The 17,898-nt window shown below is 44.7% G+C and overlaps 1 protein-coding gene across 2 annotated transcripts in view; it reads right to left on the minus strand.

Moving 5' to 3' along the window:
• Positions 1-695: 695 nt before the first annotated feature.
• efnb3b (ephrin-B3b) overlaps positions 696-17,898 on the minus strand; it is a 70,558-nt gene continuing 53,355 nt past the window's right edge. Inside the window, exons 3-5 of one of the 2 annotated variants that reach the window (XM_029526235.1) lie at positions 7,672-7,764; positions 5,056-5,115; positions 696-1,652 (exon numbers count right to left, since the gene is read on the minus strand). In XM_029526235.1, the coding sequence (XP_029382095.1) occupies positions 1,219-1,652; positions 5,056-5,115; positions 7,672-7,764 (587 nt within the window). In that variant the 3' untranslated portion in view covers positions 696-1,218. The remainder of the gene's footprint in view (positions 1,653-5,055; positions 5,116-7,671; positions 7,765-17,898) is intronic. The other variant, XM_029526236.1, reaches the window with a different exon arrangement.

A 17,898-nucleotide genomic window follows, 5' to 3' on the forward strand; every position in this document is an offset into this window, starting at 1 on the left:
AGTTTGACAGAGTGGGTAAAATCATAAAACAATAGAAAACTGAAGAAAACATCTAGAAATTATTTACTGAATATTCATATATATAATCTATAAGTGTTGATAGCGATAAAAAATCTCACTTTTTTTGATATTCGCTCACTATTTTGTGTTTTGGTATTTAAGACAAGTCTAAAGAACACACGCGTACACACAATCACCCACACGCAAAGCGTACACACACAAACTACACCCCACGTGCATATGCAACCTCATATGCAAACTTGCTGTACTGAAGCACACTAACTGCACACATGGCTAATGTGGAGCAGCAGTGCCATAATTATTATCCAAGTTGTATGTGCACTCGCCCAGACACACACACACGCTCACGCACGCGCGCGCACACACACACACACACACACAGACATTATTAAAATATACAAGATTCTGAGTGTCACCAATTGGTAAGACCTCCTCAGGCCTGGGTCTGGTCATGTGACTGCCGCCCAGGCTTGCTGATTGGATGAGTCCGAGGCCCCTGTTTTCTCAGGAGAAACAAACACAAACAAACTAGAATCCTATTGGTGAGTTAGTGGCAGGGGCCAGTCTCTGGTTGGCTGATGGAGCTCTGAGGGGCATAGGCATGGGATAGGCAGGCATGGCCTCTGGAAATCAGAGTTCTCCGGCGCTAAGCGGGTTCAGGGGTGTCGTTTCACTTTTCTTTTTTTTTCTTTTTTTTTTTTTGTTATCGCTGCAGTTATTTTCTTTTTTCTTTTTTAAAACATCACGTGTCCCAATACGAGGTCCATACTCCTAGAAAAAGGGTGCGTGTGCTGCATACACACACTGGCGTTTTTGGGGAACTCTTCTATTCAGCACAGGTGGGGCTCGTTTAGCTCTGAGTTAACAAGGAGGTGGCACTCAGAGGCTCTTGCCCATTTGTGAGGGCCTTGTTGAGAAGAGCTATGTACGCTTACGACATTGCCCTTAACACACACTTAGTGGGCCAGTTGTATGAGAATGGGGTGGGGTGGTTTATTCAGCTAGAAACACAACTGTGGCCGGGGTTGTGAACTCACAGGGCAGCAAGAGGGGTCCAAGGGACAATACTAGCAGTATTGGAGGGGTTCAGGGTTGGAGCTGTGATGACAAGCTTTGCTGTGTTCATTTGGAGCAGGGAATTGTTGATAATGAGCGGAAGAAGGTGGGTGTGTCCAGCTGGCCGGCACAACGGTGATCTCATACTTTGTAGTAGATGTTGGCTGGGCTCTGAGGTGGCATCTCCTGGACAATGTAGACGGGGTGGCCGTAGTCCCCACTCACCTTCTCATAGTGCGGGCAGTAGGCTGAGTCCGACGTCCGCAGAGGGATGATGATGTCACTGGGCTCGGAGCCGTTGTTGTTGGAGCTGGTTATGCCCCCACCACCTCCTCGTTTGGGGCTGGTGAGTGAGGACAGTGACAGGGGTGGGTGGTGGGTGTCCGAGTGCTTGGCATGCCGCCGCCGGTAGCACACAACGCAGATCACAGCAGTCACCAGCAGGAGGAAGGCGGAACCTCCTGCAGCGCCGGCGATGAGGGCAATGTTGGAGGGCTGGAGGGGGCCGTTCTCACCGTTGCCCTCGCTCCCAAAGCTGTTGGGTCGTTGAGACTGAGTGGAGTTCCCTGCGCCACCTGAAACAAATCACGAAACAATCTTATATCCACAGAATCGCAAGCTGCTCTCAACAATTCTCCTTGATTTATGCGATTTCTATATGCATATTAGTCATAACTACAATTCCAGGGCAATAACACAGCTGTCTTTTCACAGTTTCATGAGCTTTTAAATAAGCATTCCAAACAGTGACTCGACACCACAATAACATGAGTAATGTTACTGGTTTAACTCTTATGCTGGCTGCACAGTCTAAACTCAGTGGAATGTAATAAGTAAGTGGCAAATCTCATAGAAGCTTCTGTGGTCTCTTTATTGACGTGATGAAGTGGACGGCAGTGCATATAAAATGAAGAGGAATGTCCGTGGACTCAGTGTGTGTGTGTGTGTGTGTGTGTGTGTGTGTGTATGTATGTATGTGAGAGCACTGCACAGCGTATGCTCTTGTGGACAGCCTGGCTAAGCCACAGTATGTATCAAGGTAACACACTCTATTTCCCTAACCTTAACAACTATATTTACTTAGCATTACAGCCAGCCACATGAAGAGAGCCTCCCCGTTCTGCCCCTGCCGCCAGACCACACAGCTGGCCTGCCCACTGGCCTTCCTGCGTGTCTGTCTTTTTATCAGACTGTCTTTCACTCTGTCTTTCTGTTTGCCAGCTGATTGCGCTCTATGTCTGTTGTGTTTCCGCCTGAAACCTAAGATCTTCACTGCCTCGGAGCTCACAGCTTTCTCTGCAGGAGGTTGGGTCAGAGCTCAGCAGGTGGATGATGGTGTGGAGGTGTGTATGTGTGTGCGCTCGGGCTCTGGCACCGGACCGTGTGGATGTGTGTGGCGAACTGGTTAAGGCCTGTAATACGAGTCCCTGCTATATACAGCCGTTGGATTGGCCTATCATTATTCTTGGCACACATCCCTTTCTTTCTCCCTGTCTGTTACCCTATTGCATCTCATCTGCTTCCTCGCCCTCCCTTGCACTGCATTTCTCTCCATCTTTGGGTTATTGTAGCTATAATGACCTACCTTGCTCTGAGCTCAGCACCTAGCAACACAAACACACACCAAGATATGGGCATACATAAACAAATCAGACAAAACACACTTCATCCCCCTGCTGCTGGGCCCCATGTTGCTCTGGACATACTCGGAGCACAGTGCTAATGCCGGACGTCGATTACACTCCGTTCTCCTCCTCCGCTTTCTTCTTCCCTCCATTAACCCAACATCCCTCATTCTCCATCTCCATTATGACTGCTGCCTTTCACCGCTTCTCTATATTATATCCTCTTCCTTCACCTCTCATCCTCCGCCTCCTCATCCGGCTCCCTCTATTTTCCACTTTGCACTCTCCTCCTGTTCCCTATTTTAATGGCACAAGTTCAGACTTTGACACCTTCTTTTCCCCTTGATTCCCTCTTTTCTTTTCTTTTTATTCATTGGAGATTTTTTACCAAGGAGAGAGACGAGCAGCAAGTCAGAAGAAAAAGAACAGGTCAAAATGACAACATATTCTCATCCCAAATGTCCTTCCCTTTCCAATTCTTGCATTTAAGTCACAAGTCAGGAACATGTAATTGGTCAAATGCTAATACACTGTAAAGAGGACATCTCTGCATGTCCATCCCTCATCTGATACTTTTCCTGTGGCTGTTTTTGCTCCGCTGGTCTGAGGACAGAGGATGTTGTATTGGTACATCAGCGATTGAATTACTTGCTAAATTAGTGGTTTGTGACACTGGGCTATGAAAATAACATTTGATTTGGTAATAAACTGATGCACCGTATTCTGCCAGCTTGTGAAATTCTGATATTAGAATGAATCAATGTGTTTCCCTCAGCAACCTTTATATACACACAAAAGAAGATGTGACAATGTTACATAATTAGCACCAGTAACATGGTATTTCATTTTTGCTTCCCACATAAGGTGACATTTGTGCATGTGTGTGCACGTTTTACGAATTAATTAGCCTCTTCCTATCCATGTGCAAAAGATACAAAAGCCACCAAGGGCCCCCATCTGGGTTCGCAGCAGGAACAGGCTTGGTTGCATGCACTGCAGACACTCTTGATCTTTGTGTTCTTATTTGAGAGGGGAGGTTTCTAATAGACAGACGGCCTGACATGAATACTTTCTTTATTGGAGAAGATTGAGCAGTGTGTTAGAAAAATCTGTTTTGATGTGCCAACTTTGTCACTTTTCACGTTAAGCAATTAAAAGAAAGAAAAAAATAAATAAATAACTAAACGCAAAGGAGCTGCAAACCTGTGTCTGCACATAAAACTCTCTTCCTGCTTCATTTGAAGTGTTCAACTCTTATCTGCTGCTGTCTTTATTACTGTCAAGTTGCACATGGTGCCAGGCAGTGTCACGGTGAATAACCAGCCACACTCCACTGATATGATTTCCAGTATATTCACATGAGGATTAGATAGTCTGTCATAACCATTGTGTCAGGAGTCAAAACAATTATTTCAGCTCTATGGTTAAGTGTGTGTTAATAAGTGCTGGTCTGGGAGTCAAAAATGTGTAAAATCCCTGATTATGTCTGCCGCGGAAATCAGTCTTGTAGTGAGCCTGCTGTTATTTGTCCTGTTTTAGTAATAATACTTCACACATATACTTCTCACCTACGGTATGCGAGGTATGGACGAGTGATTGGGTAATGTGCAAATGGCCCAATTCACACTTTAGGTATGCCATGAAAAAAAAGAGAAAAATTAACACAGCTGAGTGAATTGTGTTCTTTCTCCTCCACTGAATGACTTTGAGGTAGAGCATGATTTGAGCCTCTCTCCATTTTCTTTCTCCTTGTTCTATTCCCCTCTCCTCTTTGCTTTTCAATTATTCTTTTCTTTCTCCTCCTTATGTGCCTCCCACTTCTTACCCGCTCTGCTCTATCACTCCCCTATGTCTCCTCTTCTTCTTTCGCCCCTCATCTTTCTGTAATTCCAATCCTTCTTTCTTTCTGTCTGTCTCGATGGAACTACAGAATCCAGGCCGCTTAAACTAATGACAATAATAACTCTCTGAAATGTCGCTGCTGGTCTAGCCCTCTCTCCTTCTGCCCTATCTTCCTCTCTCTTTCTTTTCCTGCTTCTTTCTTCCTCCCTCTCTTTTTCTCATCTTTCTCCCGAGGTAGCTATTAGCCCTCCATTCCATGCCTGCAGCACTTAGCTCGGACGGCCAGGTGCAGAGATGAGAGGCATAGAGAGCAGAGAGAGAGAGAGAGAGAGAAAGATATGGAATTAAATGGAGAGATCCACAGATGTCACCGCTGCACATTCTCCATCTGTCGCCTCCTCCCTCCCTCTCCCCGCTGCTTTTCTTTTTATCCACCAGTCTTTGCTTATTCCCTCCATCCATTTTGCAGATGGATCTGTGGTGGATTATCTCCATTTGGTCTCCTGCTTACCTGGGTTTCTGCTGGTGGTGCGTCCTGCTGGTTCCTTCTTTGGAGGGAGTCCATAGGGGCCTGGGTGAGAAAAATGAGTGTGGAGTATGAGTGGAGAAGCAGAAATACAGAGGAAACCTCAGCAGCACCCAAAGTTGATCTCAGCAAGTCACATTAGCAAAGAGAGTACCAGCCACAGAGAGAGAAATCGGAAGAGAGCAGGTTTAATAAAGTAATAAAGGATTCCCTCCCTTCCGTTCCCATTATGGTGGAACACATATTGATTGTTCTTGTATGCGCTGTGTATGAGCACTTTTCCATTTGTTTGAATGGGGAACTAAAGAGGGGCCGTTTGTTGTTTTGGCCAGAGTGAATTTACACAGGGCCATAACGGCTTGTAATCTGTAGTCACTAAATCAGGCCATCTGTCTCGCAAGCCCTCAGTAATGGTGATGGCATTAAAGAGTGTTTGACACATGCACATGCACATGCACATGCACACACACAGAAGCAGCCATTGTAGGGATGCCATTCCTCACAGCTGAAAGAGATGATTTAGAAAACACTGATAATGTTCACTTCTGAGCCATCTGGCCAATAGTTGACTACAAGAGTAGGAGTTCCACGCTGGAACGTGACGATTCATTGCTGCAGCTTAAAAAGGTCCGTTAGTGGTCACAGCAGCAGTAAGAGACAGCAAGACAGATACAACTGTGAAACCGCACAGTAAAGCCGCACTGAATCTGAAACTGGTGAGTATATGTTTGTGTGTGTGTGTGTGTGTGTGTGTGTGTGTGTGTGTGCGTGCGTGCATGTGTGCACACAGCCATCAACCTATACATACTGACATTTGTAGGAGTGTAAAGCTATTGGTTGGCAACTCCCTCGTGACAGCCGACCAAATAGAAGTTAGGGGTGGTGCTGTCTGGATCAATAGGAACTGCTGTGTGGTCAACAGGGGCGAGCGGAGGGAGGTTTAGACTGAGAGTGTGTGTGCATGTGTTTGTGACAGAGACAGAGACAGAGCAAGCAAGATAGATAAATAATTAAATAAGGGAAGACAAGTCAGCGTATGTGTGTGTGTGTGTGTGTGTGTGTGTGTGTGTGTGTGTGTGTATCTCTGCGTGGAGCAGAGCACCATATCTCATCAGAGATCACCATGAGGCGGCACGCGGCTTATTTAGACGACAAACAACACAGACGTGACCTTTCAGCCACATACCAGATAAGATGGAAAGACAGAAGGGGAAAGGAAGAAAATAACAGTGAGGGGGGGTTTGAGAGCTGCAAGGAGCAGTGGGTAGCATGCAAAGTGAAGGGGAGGTGATAAGGATGGGGAAAAGGGGAATTTGAAAAGGAAGTGAGCAATGCTGTTCAGAGGACAGATGAGAAAAGAAGAAGAAAAAACAAAGCACAGAGACAAAGCGGGAGACAGAAACTGCAAATAAAACAATGTGCGGTTCTCCTCGAACTTCACAGGGTTGTGTAGAATTGGCAGAGTTTGTATGCGTGCGTGAGGAAGGAAGTTTCCATTGCCCATGTGGTGAAAGAGCCTTGGGGAAAGAGAGCGTGTGTGGTGTTTCTATTGAGCTGAGCTGACTATGCTGATGCTACGGGCTGATAGAGCCACAGCACTGCCACTTGGCTCTTTGCTGAAGAGCACCAACAATACTCAAGGGCTGATAACATAACAGAGGCTAAAGAAATTGAGGTAGGCAAGTGTGTGTGTGTGTGTGTGTGTGTGTGTGTATCAGGGGGGTCGTGTGAAGGACAGGTGCCTATTATGTTGTAGGAATGTGCAGGTCAGTGAAAATTCTTAAACGAGCTTTTCTCCGCAGCCTGAATATGAGGGTCATTACCTGTGAATATTTTCCAAACAAATTAGACGTGTGTGCAGCTATGAGTCATTAAAAATCACTGACTGTGCTTGAACACTAAATGGAGTCATTTTGTTATCGTGCTGTACCTGGCAAGTCGGCCGTGAGGGGAGACGTGTGCGTTCTGGTGTGTATAGACCCAGGTTTCATGTTTGTGTCCATGTCAGGTGGGAGTTGCCGGAGTTGCCGGAGTTGCCTGTCATGTATGTACACCTCATAGGAGTATCTGTTTGTGTGCGTGTGTGTGCGTGTGTCCAGCATAAGACAGAGTTAAAAGGGAGTCAACAGGCCTCATTAGGGCTGACTGATCCCACACTTCCCCACTGTTCTCACCACTTAACAAGCCCTAATATGCTCAGCAAGAACACACACACACACACATTAAGAAGTGACGTATGTGTGTGTGTGTATGTGAAAGCAGCACATAAGAGAGATGGTTTAAAGGTGGAAGAGGCTGCATGTCAGATAGGGTGCAGTAATGAATGCGCAACACTCGGCACTGTACAGATGGGAGATGATGTGAGATGTGGTGGACTGGAGCCAACGTGTGTTAGTCATACTGTGTGTTAAGAGAGCGACTGTGTGCAATGCATGAATAACAATGTGTGTGTTCAGAGCAACTGAGATACGAAGGGTCTATGTGTGGTGGACTCCGGGGGTTGTGCATATGGGTGTGTGGGTGTGTGTGTGTGTGTGTGTGTGTGTGTGTGTGTGTGTGTGTGTGTGCATGTGAGAAAGAGGAAAAGGTGAGAAGACTTACTCTGTCCCACTTTCAGGACCACCTTCATGCCTTGCGTGGCACAAACTCCACCTCTCATGCTATCCAGGCCTTGGCGAGTCCCATCTGATGTAGCTGGAGGGACGGAAACACAAAATTACACAGTTAGCAAAGTAACAGGATGGTATAAACACACACACACACACACACACACACATTGGAAACCCATTTGTTGGAGCAACACAAACCCACTCTCTCTCTCAATCTATAGGCAGTGCCAACAATAGTTCTATTCATATGGTCAGTCATTCCAGCAAGTAAGCAAGTGACATTTGCAGAGGCAGTGATTTAAAACTCTACCAGAAGCTCTGAAATGTCAAAGTACGAGGCAGTAGCACTTTAATAAGTCCCTCATTTAGGAGTCCGCTGGAATTCATTAACACCCCCACCGCACTGCATGGACTCAACCGCTTTCAGTCAACTGCAATTGCTGCTGGGGCTGGAGAAATAGCAGGAGGGGGGGGGGGAATCTACAGCGGTAGAGTGTGGTTGATGGAAGAAAAGAAGGATGGTAATCCAATCAGGGGTGAATATGAAATAAAATAGAGCCCCTGAGACACAAAATAGCGTACAGAAAGAATTTGGACCCAATTGGTTAGAATACAGACTGTGTGGAATGAATTAAAGCTCCAAATGCAATACTTTGTTCCAAGCTCTGCTTATGTTTAAATTAGGGGAATTAAAGACAAATTTCTCATTTAATATTGGTGGACTGATGTGTTGATGCAGGAAATAGGGGATTTAATGTTCATTTTTAAGATATGAAAACTTTTCTTGCCCAGAAAATTAATAAAACTGTTTAACCCAGACAGTACTGACAGACTTCAGATGAGCATTATGATCTGTTCAGGAGTTAGACATCTTTTTTTCTAAGGTGTGGGGGGAGGGGGGGTAAAAGAGGTCAAGCAGTGCTGAAAAGGTGCACAGGAAAGGAGGAAAGAAAGGGAGAGAGAGGGAGCATGTAAGACTGACATTTCTTACATAAAGCATGTCAGTGGATGCATTAAAGATCACTGGTCTGCAGGTCACAGCGGCTGCAGAAGGAGGAAGGAGCACGCACAGACAGAGAGGAGCAGGATGGAGGAAAATGTAAAAATAAGATCTTATCTAGATATACGAATGCAGAGAGAGCGAGAGAGAGAGAGAGAGAGGATGGAGAGATAGAACGAGGAGGTGACGAGGGAAGAGATGAGAAGGGTCTTCAAAGTGAGAATCACACCTTTGCAGTTGATGCAGCGCCGCTATGTGCAGCTGGTCTCAATCATTCGTATCCAAATGTTCACAGTCTCCATCTATGACCTCACTCAACACCCCAAATCCCAGCCGTCACGCCATGACACACACTTCTATCTTTCAAGTCTGACCTGACGGAACAGTTCATGTGTGGCCACAGACGCTGATAACAAATACAGTCTTCAACTTTTTTTTTTTTTTTTTTTTTTTTTTTTAACTTATTCCAGCAGGACTCCCAAGCACACCTCTCATCGGTCCTTATTTTCCCCAGTGAAGCCCCCCTCGTGGTTAACCCTCACCTCTTTTCCTAAGGAAAAAAAATTATACATATATAATTTATACACACCCACAACCACCGATTCCCTTCAGACTGTAGATTAGTCGGAAGCAAGGCAGAGAGAGAGGGATAGCAGATGACTCAGGAGGAAGGGGGAGAGAGAGAGAGAGAGAGAGAGAGAGAGAGCAACGGAGGGAGAAACAGAGGTGTGAAAAAGACTGAAAAAGAGGAAGCTTCCCTTCCAACACCTCCCTCCTTCTTTCCCTCCATCCCTGCAGGATTCAGAGTGTGAAAGCAGGGGGAGGAAAGAAGCAGACGGAGGTCGAGGCGAGCAGCGGCATGGTGGGAAACCCAGGAGACAGGGATGGATGAGGGGATATATATAAAGACCGTTTAAATCAAATCCTGTGAAAAAGTTTGTACACTCCAAGTTTTTCAACCCAACCTGAGTTTTTATACTAGTTGCTGTGCTAAGCTTTTTCTTTCTCTTTATCATTGTGCTATATGTGTTGGTTCAAAGTATAATTTTTTTTGTCATTCCACCAATGTAGGGAGGGGGGCATCAAATTTAGTCAAAAAAAAAAAAAGAGAGGAAGGAAGGAAGGAAGGAAGGAAGAGAGTGCTAAATTAAAAAAAAGCTTTTGTTTCATTAGGGCTTACTGAAAAATATTCTATTAAATGCCCTTTGCCTGCACAGGGGTCATGTGTAGGTTCAATAAAAATGTGCTGGATTAAAATTCCTCAGATCCTCAGAGGGACTGTGCGGATTCAGAAAAAAATTATGAAACTTAACAACCCAGCAAGACATAAAAAGCTATCTGGGTTTTTATAGTCCACCTCTTTGTTACGTCTTTCTGATTCACGTCACAGCTGTGCTACGATCATTTAAATTTTCTTGTCAGAGTTCATTTATCTTTATGTAACGTTATAGCACACGCTACAGCTGGATTAACATCACTTTTCATGAAGACGAGTGAAAATGAAAAATACGGGAGTTATTTCATAATCAGTCAGACTTTTTAAAAATGCATTTTCTTTTTTTCCCCAAAACAAAAAAAAAAAAAAAAAAAAAAAAAAAAAAAAAAAATGCATTTGTTAAAAATCATCCAGTCTGTTGAAGATCTCTGGCTGTCTGTCTGCTGTAGACTGAAATAAACTATTTCCTAGTCCCATGTGTGATTTTTTTTGCTCTCCAAAGCGAGGCGTTTGAACAGAATTACATAATGATTTAACAAATTAATTCAATGCATCTCACCACCTCACATGCATTTTTTAACATCATTAATTATGTGTTGTTTTTTTTCCCCGAGGCATCATGCAGCTGAATACAACGCTATGAAAAAAAATAATGTTGGGTGTATTGATTCAGTTATCATTAATGACCCTTAAACAACATAATTGAATTTCAAAAATTCTGAATCTTTCCTGAACATTATTTACTTATTTAAAAGTATTTCTAGGAAACATTTGTCACCATTTAGTAAGAAACCTTAAATAGAAACTTAAGAAGGTGTCAAGTGGGAGATTATATGGTTTACCCACCACTCCATCCAATGTTTTTTTTTTTTTTTTGGGGGGGGGCAATGAGTGAGAAAGACCAGTTACAGGTCAAAAACCGAATGCAGCTGGTGTGGTTGAAGGAAGAGCTGGAGGATGGGGTAAATAACCTTAACTGGTTTTAAAGAGTGGAGCAGAAGATAACGACTTTGAACAGAAATAACCACTGAGACACAAAGAAGGACAAAAAGGTGACAGGAGATGAGGGAGGTGAGTAAGACGAGGGAGTGGAAAGAAGGAGAAGAAGAAGGTGTGCAGGGAAGCGAAGCAGAGAGACTGATTGCCTGTGACAAGCTGTTGGCGATATGATGGGGACAGGAGACTATGTGACACGATAGAGATGACCCAGAGCCCAGCGGATGAAGATGAGGAGGAGGGAGGAAGACAAGATTCATGGGAGGAGGGAGGGAAAAGTGGAAAAACGTGGTTAAGTTAAAAACAGAAAGTAAGGAAAGAGTTTAAATGACATGATAGATAGCAGAGAGGTAAAAGACTCTAATGTCTCCATTATGGAAAAGTGGAGCAGTAATGGATACGAAGAAGAGGTAGACACAAAAAGAGACGGAGACTGAGAGCCCTGGGGCTAAATTGAAGCAAGAGAGTCTCCAGCAATGTGATTTTGCAAATGCAAGCTATTTTTTAAACATCACAGGCAACAGGTCACAAATATCACAAAGGCAATTTTTGTTAAAACCGTGAAATGTATCATGTTAAGTCCTCCTAAAACCATTAGACATGTTACAGGTGCCAGTATTTCTGTGAATCTCAATTTCACAGGAACAAAGAGATCACAGCTGCTTTGTCCTTGGATAGAAAATCCCCCTTACACTCCTGCTGATTTTGGTTGCTAAACACCAAAAAAATGCTCCAGATTCCTCAGCACTTTGGGGTGGGGTGGGGGGGGGGGGTACGATATCACTCGATCAAGGTAGGAATAATCGCAGAACATCTGTGAAATCCTGATGCGAGGCTGAGATGAGAGGAGCGGAAAGATGAGGAGATGCAGGAGCTGGTGCGCCTCAAATCTTCCCCAGCTCACTAAGGGAGGACAGAGAAAGAAAAGAAAAGAAAGTGGGGGAGAAGTGTTTAGAGCGATTTAGGATGAGATATTAGGAGAGAGAAGGGAAAGCAATGAGAGAGAAGGAGGGAGATGCGGGAGGGAGAGGAGGGAGGGAGAGGAGGGATGAGTAATTGATACAATGATCAGCAGTGATGGGGGGATGTGAAACACCAGAGGACAGAGCAGAGAAAGGGCGTCGCTCTGCCACACTCATTTGATAGGAAGACAGGAGGGAGAGGTGGAGGAAGTGGAAAAACTTAATTAATGAAATAATACTGCAGTCAACCTCAATCAGGCTGCATCGCGCTGCGACTGTACATGCGAGGAGGCTGGCAGGGAGGGAGGAGTGTGTATCTAGTCGATAGAAAAGATCACAGAGTGAATGAAAGTCTTTCTCTGCCTCTCTTGTTATCGCCAAGGTCAGTGCTGGGCCAAGCCTCCTCTCTGTCCCACCATCGCTGCTGGAGTTCAGCTCACTGTTGTGTTAAAAAAAAAAAAGGCGCACAAGTAGACGGCAACTCCAGTGGAAGCACGCCATTTTCGTTCACCCGCTTCCAGGCCACATCGAACCTGGACTGACTGTCACTTGCTGCACAGGATTATGCAAAATGATCTGCATTAAGATGCAGCTTGAGCCTCACTGTTTGCCCTCCCACTCTATTCACCCCCCTCCCACCGTCCGTACCTCCCTCTCTCCCTCCTGTGGTGTGTTTGAGAAACCTGGTTTATATATTCCACACATACTGAGTGATGGTCAGCCTCCTGCAGGAAAACACTAGCTCCAGTGAGTGATGTGAATTTGTGTACATGCTGATGTTGTTATTTCTATCACACACTTCTGTCTGGCTCAGGCCCTGTCTCACATTTTGCTCTGCCCACAAGCCAGGAGAAATGCTGCTTTATTTTATATTGCTCAAAATGTAAATTTTCTGTGTATAGATTTCAGCTTGGGTGCGGTAAGAACCTCACACTTTTGCACGTACTCATAAAATATCAATCTTTACCTTGCCCTAAAAACACTGAGACGCTAAAATAAACGTGTGTGCTGAAAAATGTTTGAAGCGTTTTCAGCGCCTGCAGACTTCCTCTAAGGCTGCAGTTTCATCTTCCACAAAATCACAGGGTAGGACAGTAAGCTGTACGCAGCCTTAAAGGCAGAGCCCAGGGTGAAGAGAGGCTGCAAAACATTTGCTGCTGCTTGAACAGCTTAAGGCAGTGAGCACATGGAAATAATAACCTAAAGTGGCAGAGATGAGCACGGCATGTTCATCAGCTGCTCTCTGACTATGGTCAGAAGATTGCAGCGAGAGTGGAGAAACCCCCTGCCCCCCTTGCCTGTGACAAACCCGATTCTAGATGGTGCATACTGCAAAGTAAATGTGTTTATATGTTTTATTGGATGATGACAGGATACATAATGTACAGAGAGGATAGGGAGGTCAGCATGGGCTCACAGCTCAATTTTCCCGGGGCCCCCAGGAAGATTCATGTCACTCATGTCATTTCAGAAGTTATGAAGCTGTTTTTTTTTTTTTTTATTTTTTTTTTTTTTATGACAGGAAGGGTGGAAGTAGAGCTGTGTCTGCTGCTGCCGTGTGTGTGGCCAAGTGTTTGCAACAAACCAGCGACTGTACCCGGCGCACTTAAACACACACACACATGCTTTGAGCAGACACGGGGAGCAAAAATGGGAATGTGGCACAGAGCTAAAGAGCAGATAAAAAAAATAAACAGAATGGATGAACAAAAAAAAAAAAAAGAACAGGGAGGAACAAAGCTTGCTAGTTCATACTGTGCTGTCTCATGTTTTGTGAGCCCCCGCTAGCCTCTGGTGTGTGATGGCAAGTTAGCCCTGTCACGAGTGTGTCAGGTTAACAAACGCAGTAATAACTAATGCAAATGCGACGTGAAAGACAGAAATGCAAGTGGGTGTTTTGCTTTGCTTCAGGCATGCTGGTGAATGCTGCGGCTGGAGTGGTTTGTGGTGAGTTTGTGTCTGTGTGTGTGCGTGCATGAAAACAGCTCCCATCTGTGCAAATCAACCTAAAACCAATGTATTGCTTCACAGCAGCTTTGCCTTTAAAATCCTCCTTTTAGTTCCACTTGTTTAGACTCTGGACCACACTCTCTAGGAGCAACCATCAAACTCTGTCACTGGAGTGGACTTGTGTTTGTGTGTGGGGATGCAGAGGGGATTGGGGGCGGGATTTATCGACGCGTTCCTGTTTAAATTTGTAGTCCTGCCTCTCCAGAGGCTCTATGATCTCCATGTGTGTCATCTGGATGACGAAGAGCATATAACCCGATCCCCTCTCCCTCGAGGCGGGGCTGAAGGATTCATTCCCTCTCGCTCCTTCTCTCTGCCTCCTCACCGAGCCCCCCAAATCAAAAAAAATCCAGAATCCTGCCATCAAAATTTCCTGTAACTAAAAACGTCTTCATAAATCTCCTTTGGCGCTTTTACGACCCGGCTATGACGCATTAACGAAGCTATCACAAGTCATTACCTTGCTGCCATGCCAAGGAGGGAAAAGGGCATTAAGTTGCGTACTGAAACAGAACGGGCATTATTTTAGCTCCCCCCTTGAAAGAAGAAGAAGAAGAAGAAGAAGAAGAAGAAGAAGGAAAAAAAAAAAACACACCAGTCGAGTATTATTTTCACATTCCACCTCCTAATTCTCAGTACACCATTACTTCCAGCATAACATGAGGTTTTCCAAACTTGTTTTTCTGCAAAGAGTGCAGCTTTTCTGTTCCATTGTTGCAGACAAAGGCCCGCTGTTGACTGTGTTGTGGTAACACTTGATCCACAAATGGGCTCAGCAACAAACAAGGGCAACACAAAGATGTCGGCGTGTTTGGCGCCTCTGTTGCACGGTGACATGACGGTATGTGAGCAATTTGGAGATGGGGTAAATATGATACGTGCGTGTTGCATGAGGTAATGGAAGCGTAGGAAGAGATTTGTGCTGACAAAGATTTCACATTAGTGAAATATTGACTTATTAAATATAGAAAGTGTCCGCTCTTAGCAGCCAAACATCCTTTTTGAGTATTGACACGTGATGCTGCTTCAAATTAAGGCATTCAAGGAAACCTTTGTTACTATGGTTGCAAATTATTCTTTTAAAAAAATCTGTTTTTAAAATTTGATTAAGAGCATTTAATCTGACCAATGCAATCCTGAAAGGGGAAATGAAGACATGTCTTTCATTTCTGCTGTCGGCAAAAAATGGCTGATTTGATGTGGGAGTTCTCTATAATTTGTTTTCTGTAATAACGTGAATTAAAATTCAGACTGTCTGACATTAGGTAAAAACATGACTGACTAAAAGTGAAATTACTAATGCAATTGGTGTTTTGCTGGGCTCAGTACTTGGTTTTGTATAAAAGCAGAGGTGACAGGGTCCGGACAGGCCAACATTGGAAGCCAAGTCATGGTCACAGGTTGAGCTCACATGATGTGTCACATGCTGACAAAAGCCACACACACACAAATCTCACGCAAGCCCCTGACTTCACGAAATGCTTCTGCAGACAGACACAATTACCTGAACCCAGACATCAAGTCATATATATAACTGACACACAAACTCACACACAATCCGACAGAGGAAAATGATCTCAGTGTCTTTGCTTGCTTGTGGTTGTTCTCTCCTCTGTGCTCGATGACATTTTAATTCTCAGCAGTTATTCGCTTTCCATCCATCCTGTTCCATAACAATCACAACCCCCTGCCTCTTTATTCGCCCTCTTTCCTCCGCCCCTCCCTCCCTCTGCCTCGCCGTCTTTCAGTGTCCCCTGTGCTTGGAGGGTGGGCGACTCAGAATCACTTCGTATTAACCTCCAGCATCAAACACACACAACAAACTGGGCCAGGGCACAGCAGCATCCATACCCCCTCCCCAACCCGTTAAGAGCTCCAAAACGGAGGACGAGAACGAGGGATGCACCTGATCTACAGATCTGACAAACACACACGTGCACGCACTCTACTGGGAGGGAGAGTCTGATTGCTTGTGATAGACCTGCTGCCATTTTATAGTTTAGTTCCAAGGCAATGAGCTAAAAACGTGGTTGGGGGCCTGAAAATACTGCTGTTCACTGTCACACTGTTGTTTACCTTTGACTATATTCATAAACCATACATGCAAAGGTCAGGAATGTTGTGCGGGTGTTTGTGTGTGTGTATATACACACGCACACATTCATATATATATATATATATATATGCACACACACACACACACACACAGTCACCGAGGGAGTGGGGGGGGGGGTCATCTTCAGTGTCCGAGAGAGAGAGAGAGAGACATAAATAAGGTCATTTGAAAGCATATACATGGGGCCTGATTTCCTCTCATCTACATTAATTAAATGACGGGAAACAAATTACGGCTGAACAAACGTAACAAGTCTGACTGCCTGATTAAGAAAATAATCCATGCCAAATAAATGTGACTGCCAGAGCATAGACACGCGTAATGGACTCAAAGAAAGACAGGCAAGCACAAAGCCAAGGAGGGGGGGAGAACAGGCAGTTGAAAAGAGGGAGCAGGGCCATTAAAAAGAGGCCTAGTAACTGCATGGATGAGACTTGTGTAACGGTGGTAAAGTGCTAGCCATGTAGGACAGTCACGACCAATGCTCCTTACAACTGGGTCAGTGTTCCCGTCCTGGGGCAGTGAGGGCATTGTGTGTTCTTCTGTGTCCGTGAGTGTGTGTGTGTGTGTGTCTGTGTGTGGTGAATAATACCCATTAACTTCAACAAATCTGCTCAAAACTGCTATCCCTGCTATCCCTGTCAAGTGTACCTCTGAGTGGACCTCCATGCATATTGAATGGAAACTTCAATGACTACTTATCAATAGTTAATGAGTACTTATCAGTGAATCCCTGAGTGACTTCTACAGCACAGATTTTTTTTTTAAAGCCTTTTTGGATGCGGCTTGGTACGTAACACACTCGACAACACTAGGGGCATGAACTGCCGTAGCAGGCCAGCGAGTTCATGGTTGCATTTCAATGTCAGAATATTTTACCCCCCCGTGCCAGCCATGAGGTGATGCTGGATTTGCTGCAGGCGTACAGGATGAGAAGCAACACTTTAAGCTATCATAGGGAATCTGCTGTCTGCATTGTCTGTCTGTCTTTGTGTGCTGGTGTCTGGCAGCGTGTGTCCGTCTTAAGGTTTGTGTGTGCATGTGGGTAGCCGTTCTCCATTATATCAGCCAGTAGATTGGAGGCCTGGAGAAATGGGTCAGCGCCAGCCTTGTCGTACCTTCTCACTGTCTCTGCTGCTCTTTGCTCTTATTTTTTTTTTCCTCCCAGCCTCTCTTATTCCCAAGTTGCTCCCAGAATAAAAACGAAACACCTCCGGTTGTCCACTCTTCCCGCGGCTGCCTGGATCTGGGTTAAACCACAGGAACACATCACTCACTTGTTCTCTCCCCTCCTTCCTTTCTCATTTTCTCTTCTCTCAGCTGAATAAAGAAAATCTAAGAAGTCTTGACTTGTGTATTTTAATAATCTGGACAGACGGAGAGAGCGAGAGAGAGAGAAAGAAAACATACAGTACAATGATATGGATGTGCAAATTTGTGGAGTAAACAAGGCAACCCTCCATGTGTGCTGAGACAGTGGCTGTCTTCTGATATGCACTCACCGCGCAAGCAGCTTTATTAGAATGAGGATCAACAAGAATGACTCTGATAAAAAAAAAAAAAAAAAAAATTTGATCTGTATTTGCGCTGATGCTGAGCAGTTATTGCATCTTGACTGTTTTATTATCAAAAACTGAAATTTTTACTTACTCCTTCCAGCTGTCTCTTCATACCATCTACCATTCAGACACACACACTTGTTGCAAAACCAGTCAGAGGGGGTTAGACACAACACAGGTAACAGAATACCAAAGTCATGACTAGTGGGACTGGAGGTGTCTCTCTCAGTCTCTTACTTTAATGCCATCATCATTCATCCTTTTGTCTTCTCTTTGGCCCCTCAAAAAAAAAAAAAAAAAAAAAAAACTTCCCTCCACTCGCCAGCCTCACAAACACATTTGCACACCTGTGTGAGCATA

Source organism: Echeneis naucrates, chromosome 18, assembly GCF_900963305.1.
Source record: "Echeneis naucrates chromosome 18, fEcheNa1.1, whole genome shotgun sequence".
NCBI classification, from domain to species: Eukaryota; Metazoa; Chordata; class Actinopteri; order Carangiformes; family Echeneidae; genus Echeneis; species Echeneis naucrates.